Genomic DNA, 13,578 nt, shown 5'->3' with positions numbered 1-13,578 from the left:
GGTTGAGGAAACATTTATAATAGTATATCTGCTAAACATATCTCCAGCATAGGCAGTGAAGTAGAAGACCTTAGAGGAAGCATGCTTTAGAAGGCAGCCAAAAGTAAGTTTTCGTAAGGTCTTTAGTTTCATTGCCTTTGTTTGGATTCTAAATGAAAAGAGAACCAAGTTAGTTCCCAATAGTAAGAAAATGATGATTACTGGGTACAACAACACCCATAAGGCATGTAGATTGGTTGATGGTGACAACAACTGGTTAACCTTTAGTTGAGATGTCATGGTTGATGAAGAAGCTAGACCTTTCTAGACTTCTCTAGAGTTCAAAGTTAGCGAAGAACAACTTGTTTCTAAGCATGACAAGTCTACCAAGCAAGTAATAGTCCTAGAATCTATTGATGGCAGTCTGAATCAACATTCATATGACATAGGTACATGTATCCCAAGTCATGGCAGCTTAATTTGACTCGACAATCCATCAAATGGACATAAAGAGTGCCTTCCTCAGTTGGGATTTGGAGTAAGAAGTGGACATGTATCAACCACAATGTTTTTGAAGTTAAAAGGAAGAAGCATCATGTATGCCAATTAAAGAGAGCTCTATATGGCCTAAAGAAGGCATCCATGGTATGGTACAACAAAATTGATATGGTTGAATATGGATTCTAGTGAAGTCCTTTAGACTCCAATTTGTACATTAAAGTATATGTAATGATCTCATTCTGCTGTTCATCTATGTAGATGATATCATTATTACAAGTAGTGAGGCACATGCTATTGAACACATCAAATCTAATATGAGTAAAGTTTTTGACTTGATTGATCAAGGCCTCCTACATAAGTGCCGTGGTGTAGAAGTTTGACAAATAAGTGGTAGCATTTTTGTCACACAATCCAATTATACTAGGAGTTTGTTTGACAAATTCAAAATGATAGATTGCAAAATCTCGTCTAGAACTATGGAGAAAAGGTGAAGCTTTCGCCAACATTAACTCTAAGACAGTTAATGAATCAGCCTATTGGCAACTAGTGGGGAGCCTCATATATCTTATAGCCATAGACTTGATTTGAGCTATACTATGAATTTCATTTCCAAATTCATAACAACACCAAAAATAGAATATTGGCTTGTAGTGAAGAGGGTGTTGATAGTACATACTACATACACATGAAAGGGACACTTGACTTCGGCATTTTGTACAATAGACACTAAGACCCTAATTTGTGTGGATTTACCAATTCAAATTGTGCAGGTTTTGTGGATGATAGAAAACCCACTTTTTGATATATTATCAGCCTTGGCATAGTGTAATCGTATGGATTGTGGTTCTTTCCTCAACTGAAGCAAAATATCAAAGTGTAGTAAAAGCAACGTGTGTGGTAGTTTGGCTCAAAAGAATGCTTTCAAACATGAAGATGCCACAAATTGACCTTCAGCCCTATTCTATGACAATCAAGGTGTGCTCAAACTTGCCAAAAATGAGCGTACTAAACATGTGGAAATGCATTGTCACTTCATCAAATGAGTTGTAGAAGATGGATCTATTTTGCTGCAATATTGTCAAACAAAGGACCAAATTATACATATTCCTACCAAGTCTTTGAGTCTTGACAAATTTGTAAAATTACGCGATAAGCTTGGTGTAGATAGTAGATTGACCATTAAGGGAGGGTGCTAAAGTAATTGTTTTTGGGTAATAGTCAATTAGTTATTAGGTGTAGGATTTGGTAAAGTCATTCCGACTTTAGGATTTACTATGTGTTTTATTTCCTTTTAGTATGTTCTTTTTATTTATCCCACATTCATAATGTGGTTTGTTGTCCTTAATTATAATCCTGTTTAAGAAAGCTTTCACTTATTTTATTATGAGAGGTTGGTGAAGATAGGAAGAGTGAGAAAGATTGGTGCTAGGTCAACCAAGCTATATTGGGGCCAACAAAGGATAGGTAAGCAAGAAGCTTAGCAGTGGGCAATGGGTGCAAGCAAATGATAGAAAAAACCATTGCAAGAGGCCATTGTGAAGGCCCTTGGGCGGTGCAAACTAGAGGAGGCTCATAGTTTGAACCTAGATCAATGAACTATCAAGGGCATGAGGCTGCCTAGCTAGCCACTAGGCAATAGAAAAAGGTGGTCACTAATCAATAAAGAAGGCACCAAAAATTTCAAGCCATCCACGTTTGACCATAACTTTGACTGCAATTTTGAGGAGCTTTGGATACAAATCTGACAAAGTGAAATAAGAAGACTGCCCCTCCAAAGGAGCTTTGGATACAAATCTGACGAAGTGTTAAACAATAATTATGTTGAAGATTGCAGGCTCAAATTTGATTTGGCAACTGTTTGCTGTAATCAACTTTGAGAAACTGAGATCTTATCATAAAAAATGGAGAAAGAAGAAACAGAATTTCACAATGCAGACATATCAAATCTGAATTTTTAATAATTATAATTCAAGTTAAACAAATGCACCCAACCAACGTATGAATTGTTTTTGAGTTGATTGCCACTTAGTGAAGTGACAATGGAGAGATTTCAAATATAAAGCTAGCTTGCCAGTCTGGGCTCAAAGAACCGGTATGCCGGTACGGCAAAATTTTGAAAAGGGGTTTGGGTTCGTTAGTACAAAAACATGTAAAATTTTTTTATATATATATATATTTATTTATTTTTAATATTTGTGCAGCCTATAAGCATGAATTAAGATTAGCATGTCACATAGCATCATATAAACAACAAAACAAACATAAACTTGTAATCATAGCATCGTGATCATTTCATAATAGCATCATATACATCAAGTTTAATATCAAAATGACAAAATATTCAAGTATCCCTATCTCAATAGTAGGTTTCAATTGGGTATATCTCATATCTTGCCTTGCAGCTTGCACTCAGAAACTGGGCTCCTTGTTTTGTAGAACAACAATTGCTCAGATTTGCTCTTGCTCTAGCCAAACATGTTATGCAATCTTGTACTGATATATCTCTCCAACATTGAACTAAACCATATAATGTTCCACTAGCATTATATTTGGCTGTTCCAGCAGTGAAACGCTTATTTGCAGGGATGTAAGCTTCTCAGACAGATTTGACAGAAGGCTGCTTGTTATGTTCTCGAAAGCATCTCTACTTTTAGTAATATCTATCGTGTTCACCAAGAGAATTCTTTTAGTATCTAGTCTTGAAATGAAATTAGAATTGTGATAGTGCATGAAACAATCATCCAACCATATTTTCCCACCTATGTCATCGGGGCAAAGGTCGTGAAGGGTTTGATTTGCTTCCACTGCACATTTTGAGCATCTATCTGCTGATATAGTTCCAGTTCACTGAAGCAGACCGTAGACCTTACTGGGAGATTGGCCATGGGAAGAAGTGTTAAACCCTGAATTTTTAGGTGCATTAAGATACAGATCGTTCATGAATCATAACTAGGTTTAAGTTTGTGGAATAGGTGCTGCCATTGGTGAAACTTGAGGAATTATCGCATGTGTACCATGTGTAGATACACGACTGATGAATTTTTTTGTACAAACAGCAAAAAGAGGACGAACCACCTAGGCGGAATTGAAAAAAAAAAATTAAACTTGGCATAGAAAATCACTTTTTGAGCCGCCTAGACGCCCGGGTTCGTTTTGGGTTCTCTGTGGTTCTCTTTGGTTCAACCTGGGTTAGCCCGGGTTCGAACTAGGATGAACCACCTTTGGGTTTTAAGAACCCTGGTCGAACCTAGTCGAACCAGGCCCAAAACCACGAACCAGTTCGAACCAGAACCCGAACTAGGGGGGTCCAGAGGAGAACCTGGTAACTCAGATTTAAAGGAATGAGTTAGTTTTCCCAACCAATCTTTGAATTGACTTTGAGTTGTTTTCGATTGAGTGTGATGAGATACCATAGGTTAGCATGTTTGCATAAACCACAATTCACAAGATTGTGATTGGCCTAGAGAGAATCTGATCATAAGTTTGTTAGCATTTTGGTTTGTCTTTTGCAAGACAACTCAATCCAGAATAGTATATGAGGTGAAATCTATCTTTGAATTATGAGGGGAAGCTCCTTAGAATTTTAATCTAATTTTAATTCTAGATGCTAGGCTATGGTCAAAATATACAACTCTTAATCTATGAACAATAACTTTTGGGTTTTTCTTCAAAATGAAAGAAACTAAACTAATTTAAAGGCTGAGTTCAACTCTTATTTCAGAATCTGGACTTATATTTAAAGATTTTCAATCAAGTGAATTGACAACAAAACTTAGACAAAACAAACACTTTTCCACTGGCCTAGTGTGTCCACACACATGAGAATAGGGTAAACAAGATAATTCTAACCCATAAACAACTTAAGATTTTAATACCAAATGTAACACTACTCTTCTTTTTAAATCCAATAAATGAAAAATTGAGATTTAAGTTTCTAACACTTGAATAACAATCTCTGCAGCATAAAAATAACTTCCAACTATCATTTAAAAATATTGTGCTCAAAGCACTTATTCTAAGTTTGCAGATCCTAATTTTGGGGACTTTAAGATAATCATTAATTAATCCCAAAAATCAATATCTTCTTCACTTTAAATCCAATAAATGAAAAATTGAGATTGAAGTTTGTAACACTTGAATAACAATTTCTGCAGCATAAACAAAACTTCCAACTATTATTCAAAAATATTGTGCTCAAAGCGCTTATTCTAAGTTTGCAGAGCCTATTTTTTGGGGGACTTTAAGATAATCATTAATAATCCCAAAAATCAATATCTTTAAAGAAAAACTCAAAAATAACTAAAAAAGTTGGAAAAAGTTTCTTTAAAGCAATAAACTAATTTAAACAAAGCTTAAATAAAAGCTCACTTAAAGCAACTTAAAAATATGCTCTCCAACAACTTGTCCAAAAATAAAACCCCTCTAAATATAGAGGATGAAATGCGAAAATTCGTCTGAATCTGAAGACTTTGGAGCTGGTGTTCCATTTTTCTCTTGAACAAGCTGAACTTTTCACTATGAAGTATATCACCCTATCATCTGCAGGCCTGAAATTCTCCAGCAAGCTGATTATGTACAAAGCTCTTGCATTCTTCAATCAAATTATGGATAATTGGCATCTTTTTTTCTTGTACTAACAGCTCCATGGCAGTTTTCATCAACTCATCCATACCATCGAACCAAATGAAAATCCTCCAAGGTTTTCGCCAACGAACTGATCAAACCTCCACCAAATTATTGTCCATGAATGTTCAAGGAATAGATGAACCAAGAGCAATAATGACTTATCTTGCAGTTTGCAATTTCTTGATGTTTTCTCTGATTACCTTATTAACTACAAGTACCAAAAGCTCTATCACCAACTGATATGCCACCGTCCATTGTGGAAGAAGATTCTCTTTTGAATCAGAAATGACTTTTAATTTGATTAGTTCATCAGTGCCCAAAGATGTCATCGGCTCCAAATGACTGATAACCCTTTCTGCATGCAGAAATGTCATTCATCATAGCATTCTCCAATTCAACTATTTGCTCTTGTGCTCCCTTGATATTCTTCAGTGTAATGTCCCCTTTTGGGATTGCCTTGAATCTTGCCCTTGTAAATATCAAAATCTGCTAATTTTCACCCTTATTAATTCTGATATTAGATATTGACCCATTGACTTTCTTGTCTTCTTTGATCTTATGGATTTTTTTCCTCCAATTCCCTCATCTCAATTGAATAAATCTCTTCTTTATATCTTCATTTGTGGGAAGTCACACCCCTTCATAAGAAATGAGTCATCACTCTTCATTGCTGCCCTTTGAGAATAATAAATTATTCTTCAAATTGAGGGAGAGGTCACACCTCTTCATCATGTATGCCCCTTTGGCAAGAGACACACCCTTTCCACCATTAGCACCCTTTGAAAGAATGCAACTCTTCATTATTTCTGCCTTTTGAGGGAGAGGTCACACCTCTTCATCATGTATGCCCCTTTGGCAAGAGACACACCCTTTCCACCATTAGCACCCTTTGAAAGAGTGCAACTCTTTGTTATTTCTGCCTTTTGAAAGGATCATAACCTTTCACATTCAGATCTGCACTTCTTATTTATATCAGATCTGCACTTCTGATTCCCCAAATTATCCCCTTAAATGAGGTTCTCTTCTCCCTTTTGTATCTCATGTTTGAGGGAGTCACAACTTCTCATTTCATGTCTTGATCATTCATTAACTTAATTAAAATTTAATTATATTCTTTTATATTTTAATTTTAATTTTATTATTATCATTTATCATTAAATTGTATTTCAAAGTTGGGACACTACATTCAGCAACTCAGAAAACTCATCAAGTAGTCTGAATGCATAAGTTTCATTCATCATAACATTTTCCAATTCAACTATTTGCTCTTGTGCTCCCTTGATGTTCTTCAGCAACTCAGAAAGTTCATTAAGTAGTCTCAATCCTTTTATCACAAAAACAACCAATGCACTATTGGGTACCTTGGCCACATGAAACTAAACCATCCAATTGTTTTCTTTGTATGTTCTCTTCAACTCTGGTGGTGATGAAGAGCTAGATTTTGCCAAAGGATTGACCTAATGTACAATGTAAGCTCTAAAGTTTTTATTCTTCAATTTTAGAACTATCTCTTCTCCATCTTTTGAGACTCTCTCTTTAATATTATCTGTTGTAAGTTGCAACATGTTCATATCCCCTTGTCTACTTGAAGGTTCCAAATTAGTTTGGGTGGTCTGAAAATTCGAAGCTTGCATCTCTTGTACATTCTTTTCTACTAGTTTTATGGTTGCCCTGGCAATAAATTGACCTTAATCATTATTTCTGAATCTAGTTGTCTCTTCACTTTTTTTATTTCTTTTTTTAAATTTTTTGATCATAGCAGAAAGAACACCGAAATTGAGGGGTTTGGTGTTCACGCTTCTTTTCCTTGCCAAAGAGGTCATAACCCACATAAGAACATCCTCAATTGGTATCTTGGGAGGTTCAACTGTGGCTAGAATTTCTTCACAGGCTGAATCTTTGGTGGCTAGAAAGGTTTAATAAATGCGGTATGGGAAGGGAGATATGGTCATGAGGTGGTGATGCAGAAGGCAAAGATGTATCTTCTCGTTAAGAAGAGGTGGTTTGATGAACAAAGAAACTAGGAGTAGTAGGAGAAACAGTTGCGGGGATGTGAGAAACCAGAGGAGGTGGAGTAGGATTAAGGTGCACATGTGGAGGAAGTTTCACACAATTCTTTGTGATGAACCTGATCTTGCTGACTTTAGGGAAGTCATTTACCTCACAGGAGTCCTTAAATTTATTTCTTTTCTCCTTTTCATCCCCCCCACCACCATCTATGGCATTTGTATTTATCATCATTGGTACTTGTGAACTTGAGGCTGTCCTTTCTTCTTCTGTATTCTGTAGCAAATTGGAGGGCTTAGACCTCTTTCCCTTCACTGTTCCAGCAGTATGCTCAGCAAGTTTTCTCTCCGGTATTTTTTTTGTTCTATCCATCACTGCTTTGGTCATCAAATCTATTGAAGTAGATTCTCTGATAGCCCAATTTATTGACAAAAGTGCGGCTGATTCAATTGTGCTTCCTGCAAAAAACAGTGACAACCTATTTTAGATCTATCAGATTTCCACAGTCCGTGATGCTGATTTTAATTGGTTTCTGGTTTCAACTGTGTAAGAACTTTTGCATCAACATTTTGGGTCACTCCATAAACCATCATCAGGATGAAAGAGAAATGTTTCAGGTCTCTTTCATCTTGATGATGGTTCACGGAGTGTGACCCAAAACGTTGATGCAAAAGTTCTTACACAGTTGAATCCAGAAACAAATTATAATCAAAACCTATTTTTCTGAATCTACCAAACCTTTGGCCCATTCTTGGTAGCATTAGGCCAATTGATGCAGTGTCATCCAACTTTTTCCTTCTTCTGACTTCATAGTCATTTGCACAGTTTGCCAAGTAGTCTTCAAGATCATTCGTCTGGTCAAAGTTAGAGCCAAGTCTATCAAACATGAAGCCATTTGTGTCATACACTGTACTTTTATCAAAAAAAATTGAAGTTAAAATTAGAAATTTCTGTATGTTCTTTTACCATCTAAGGCTTTAGAGCACTTGTACGAACCAATCTAAACTGGAATATTAACTCCTAGATTATGCCTACCTCTACAAATAAAATCTACCTTCATCAATTGCTAACAATATTCCATCAGAATCACTTGATCACTAGGGTACAATGGAAGTTTATAAGGATGTGAGTTGAACCCACATACTCGAATATAGGTGTATGTAAGGAATTGGATAAATTGACCAGCCCACTCTGAAATGACAGCCCTAGCATAATCCAGTCATTATGCTCAAGTCATCCTCGAAATCATTTCGCAACAAAACCTTGGGTAACCTTTTCAGTACTACTTGGGTCTCCTCATAGGGCTACAAACCCAAACCAACTTCAAAGGAATTTAGGTCAAACTTGCATATTACTCAACCATCAAAATTTCCGATTTCACTTGTCTTTGTCATGGTGATGTTTAAATGCCAAACTAGCTGCCTGTATTACTCCACTGGTGCTTAGTCTTTGCACCTGGCTGCTCTCTTTTATCCTATCACCAAGCTTCAAATTGAGAATATTTACATGCCCAAGCAAAGTGTTTCTGATGGAGGGACATTCAATCATTAAGAAGGATTTGGGTTCCATGACATGCTCTTAAAATGACATCTCTGAATGAGCCCCTCACTGCCCTGTTTCGTTTGAAAATAGAAAGTGTTGCCTTAAGGTTTGAAAAAGGGTTGGATACCAATTTGTAAACTGTGAATACTTTTGAAGAATGAAATGAATTCTTGAAATTTTGTTTTAAAGTCCTAGGTTTTGATCACCAACACTGCTGGAGCATGTTCTTAGGACAGCAAACTCTAGCATCAACTGAAAAAAACTCCAAATGTTTAACAAAGGAAGAAAAACCATCCTTGAAACTCTAGGTTTTTCCAGCTATGATAAAAAATTCCTAGCATGATCTGTTACCAATCTTTTTGGCACTTGAGAAACAGTGAGAAAAAGATGGAAACTGACTGAAATCTACTATGGCATGCTTGGAAACCCTGTGAACCCGAGGTTGAATGCTCAAATCTGATTGCAAACCCTCCATCTGTTCACCTTTCTCTAAACTTGGGCACATATATTTGAAGTGATCAACACTAAAACACCTCACACTGATTTACAAGGAATAGTACACTGTTATGTTTGATGAGTGCCTGCTTTTATTGTGTGTTTTATGCTTTCATGGCAGAGGTTGTATACGCTTATGATAAGACAAGACCCTATAAAATAAAAAAATGCATTTTATTCAAAGTAGAGTTGTCAAAGAAAGAAAAACACGCTCTTTAATACTGTTTGCCACTCAAAATTTGTTCTTGACTTCTGAGGTGTGCACTTAAGACACCTTTGCTACTTAAAAATGACATTTATCTTGATAGGCAAGAGCCTGGCAGCTTATTGCCACTTGAGACACCTTTGCTACTTAAAAATGACATTTATCTTTATAGGCAAGCGCCTGGCAGCTTATTGCCACTTGAAACTTCTTTTCAACTTTGAAAGTGTGTTCTTGAGTGATGCATGTCACCTTCATACTGAGAATTTCATGAAGGTGCATTTTTGTAAATGGTTGCCAGTTCCAAAACACTCACTTGAGTGACTCTCTCCACTTTCTAAACTTGAATTTGATTTGGTCTGCACATGCTTTAGAGTTCTTTGTCACTGCTCATGATACTTGTAAAATTTGTAGTTTTTGACTTTGTCAACTCAGGCATACTTTTCACTGATCCTTGGCATGGCTAGCCTCCCCAAAATGCACACCTCAAGGGTTCATGCTACACTTCAAGTAATTAGTCATTTCCCTAGCTCTAGTAAGGTGTGCCCTTGTTATCCCCCTGTCATTTGACATTCGCTTTGACAAATTTACAGCATTATACAAATTCATACTTCAGAGCATGATCCTTAGACTTTATTTCTATAAATGACTTTGTAAAATCTATCAAAACAACCCTTGGAACAATGAACATTACTCAAAACAAGAAAAACAACAAGGCATAACCTTGACACTCCACATCTATATGCGACAAATTGTCAGATGTATATACAAAATGGACTTAAATATAATAAGTTTTGCAGGGGCGCAACAAAGTTATTATTAAATTATTTGTCTTCAATTATGTGTCATCTTCCATGGTTGCCAAAAGGTTTTCCTTATATCCATCTAATATAGAGAAGCGAGATATACAAAAGGATATTCTGTTATATTATATATTCAGATATGTACAGGATTGACGTAGCAGCTCTGGCTAAACCCCAAACACATCTCCATTCTCAGATAATAATGATAGGAAGTTCAGGAAAACAAAACAGCACCTACAGACTTCCTGTCAGAAATGTGACAGGAACAGAATAGAGAATAACAGGATTCGACAACAACAATGTATTTAGCACCCAATTACAATGAGAATGGGAATCATCAATAACAACCAACAATGCAAATGTGAACACCAAAAAGGTTATCTTTGTTATTACTCAGCATATGAAGGTGGCTACATAAAAATGATAGATGTTTACAAACAAACTAACAGGCCATACATCTGTTGACCAACTTCCCCTCCGTAACTCAATAACCATCTGCACTTCGTCTGTCTCCACATGCCCTTTTCATCGACTCAGCATCCTTACGGCTCTACCCAGCACTTACTTCATGCAACCTTTGCTATCTTCTCCTCCCTTTATGAAACCGAATATCTGGTCGGCTTACTTCTTACACAAATCAGCTATCTTCCCTGACCACAACCATTCCCCACTGTTTGCTGCACAAACTCAGCCTTCTTCCACACATTAATCCTTCGCTACTATTCACCCAAATCGGACTCTCTGGTTCTGCCTGATTATCAACCCACACTCTCATTCCTTATGCTGAAGGTCGGCCTATCGGCCTTTCCATCTGACGCCTCTACATACTAACTGTTGAATCCCCTCTTGTACTGGAGGTTCTGGCCTTTTCCATTCCAAACAAATCACCTTCCCTACACCTATCGGTCTTCTTCCTTTCGACGCCATCCTAATCAGCCAACTCCACTCTTTGCAGTTTCTTCCAAACCGTCTGACTCCTCCTGTCCGTTTCATTGCCCCTTTATAACTGATTCGTTCCATCGCTCATTAATCATTCACATTCAATTCAACCTCCTGCTGATGTGGCGACAGGATCAGTGACCAATCAGTTAGAAAATTCTAGCGCGATGCTCCTGCATCAAGGATGATGCTACAGAAATTCAAATGGCATCATTTTTTATTCTGAAGAGGTTATAAGCACAATGTGTCACACCCTCTGAGCTTTAATTAATTAGGTTATACAGAGACTCGTCACAATTATACACCCCCTAGAGAATCAGTAACATGATTAAGTGAAGAAAATTGGTTTTTAACAGATATTTTAGGTTGTTTGAATCATGAAACTGTGTCATATTTTTCCACAGAAGGCTTGTTTGCAGCCTCTTTTCTAATGTGTTTAAATTCCAAGGGAAGCATAAATTAAATTCCAAGCGAATCTAATTTTAAGCTATGCATTGGGTGCCCAAAAGATGTATGCAGTATGATAAAGTTATTGACTATGGATCAGTAGGTCAGTCACATGTTGGAATTACTATTAACTACTATACTAATATTCATTGTCCATATTAAGTGTAAAGTTTATTTGTTGACAATTTCCCAAAAAGGCTTATAGAAGTAAATGGCCTTAAAACAGATAATCATTTGTGCACTGACTACTTTTATTCTACTGGTTGAACGCTTATGATTCTACAGGCTAGTATTGCCACATCAGCATCTGAGAAGGGCAAAACATCTGAGAGTACAGTTAATGGACAGACAGCAGCAGCTGAAAATAGGGCACATAAAGATCAAGATATACAGGGTGTAGTCCAGCAAATGGGCTCATTAACTGTCTCCACAGAGGTTTCTGTTACTGCTCCATCAGAGCAAACACATCTCGAAAACATAGAACTGGATAAACGAATTCGAGCATTGAAGAAGAAGGTACAAAACACTTTCTTATCACGTTTCTTGAATTTCAAGGGTAAACTAATCTATGTATTGTGGAATTATGAGGTATGAACTAGGTTTTTCTCTTTTGTGGATGAGATTTTGATCATACAAAACTGAAACTTTATTCAATGTGATTGCAATACTGACTGCTGAGACAAAATTTGGACTACCGGCTACAGGATATTCTTTTAGCAAACATATATGCATTGTCACAGGAAATTATATTAAAATGTGCAGTTACCGTTCTATTCAATGTACAGAAAGGATGAACAGTTTGTTATACATTGAATGTAAGGCACATAGGATACTGAAATTATGCTTAACCTGTCAACAGATTCGACTGACTGTGTCACAGCAGGCGTCTTTAGCTGGAAAAGAGACATTAAATCCTGAGCAAAGAGAAAAGCTAACTAAGTTGGATACATGGCAAAAAGAGTTGATGGATCTGGAGGAGAAAAGAATGCTGTTGGATTCATAAGGATTGAATTTATTTAATAATGTACATTAGTACAAACTTGTTATGTGTCTGATTCCTAAAGTGTTATAAGTTAATGACACTATCTTGAGTTTGAATTTCATAACTTGGTGCAGACACAAAATGCAGTGCTTTATTCAACAAGTTCTAGCTTGACCTCTAACTAGAATGAATTAACAAAGGAATTTGAAGGTTGCAGCAATCCTTGGTGTCTTGAGCATCTTTTTCTCCTACTTGTGTTTCCTGTCAATGTCTTGTTCGAAGTGCAAACAGTTTGTATGAGTGATGTTTATTATACAATATCTAACAGAGAAAATGAAACTGACTTAATAGATGAGAAACCATTTACTTGTAAACTAAATTAAATCTGGGTTCATTCTATCTCCAGCACTGGCAGCAGTTACTGCAACAAATGCATTGAAGTGCTTACTTGGTTGAAGTAGTTATGAGCTTATGATCTATGTGTTATATATTTGCTTTAAAGAGATTTTTCTTTTACCTTCTGAAATAATACACCTTATAACATCATAGAGAATGATCGGGTCAGATAATGTGTTTGTATTGGACCTCTCCCAACAAATGGTGGGAGAGAATTTCTGCATTTTGACCATAGTGAGAATTGAAATCTTTCTGTAAACATATTGTTTTATACGCAAAATAAGCTGAATTTCTTCATATCAGAGTTGAATCCTTTCTGTAAACATTTTGTTTTATACACAAAATAAGCTGAATTTCTGCATTTCAGAGTTGAGTCCTTTCTGTAAACATATTGTTTTATACACAATATAAGCTGTTAAAGTCTGGCCTGAAGGAAGGAAAGGAAGCCTCTCCTTGAAATGATGTTTATGTACATGTCTCCACTTGCATGTTTTCAAATCAACCACGACATTCAAGTGTTTCTCCTAATAAAGCATCTTTTCATCTTAAACAACAAATTAAACCTACATAGCTTGTACCTACTTCAAAATTTTCTTTCTATATTTCCATTGCTAGAACACAGTTTCTATTTTCTGGCATGAAACAAATTGAGTCTGTAA

General features: G+C 36.3%; 1 protein-coding gene across 1 annotated transcript in view; it reads left to right on the top strand.

Moving 5' to 3' along the window:
• The window catches only part of LOC131069402 (partner of Y14 and mago), a 68,096-nt gene extending 55,189 nt beyond the window's left edge, over positions 1 to 12,907 (top strand). Inside the window, exons 3-4 of the mRNA XM_058004802.2 lie at positions 11,827 to 12,057; positions 12,401 to 12,907. Coding sequence (XP_057860785.1) covers positions 11,827 to 12,057; positions 12,401 to 12,544 — 375 coding nt within the window. The 3' untranslated portion in view covers positions 12,545 to 12,907. The remainder of the gene's footprint in view (positions 1 to 11,826; positions 12,058 to 12,400) is intronic.
• Positions 12,908 to 13,578: the final 671 nt, after the last annotated feature.

This window comes from Cryptomeria japonica, chromosome 10, assembly GCF_030272615.1.
Source record: "Cryptomeria japonica chromosome 10, Sugi_1.0, whole genome shotgun sequence".
Lineage (NCBI taxonomy): Eukaryota > Viridiplantae > Streptophyta > Pinopsida > Cupressales > Cupressaceae > Cryptomeria > Cryptomeria japonica.
The sequence above is the reverse complement of the archived record's forward strand: the minus strand, read 5'-3'. Positions and strand labels throughout refer to the sequence as shown.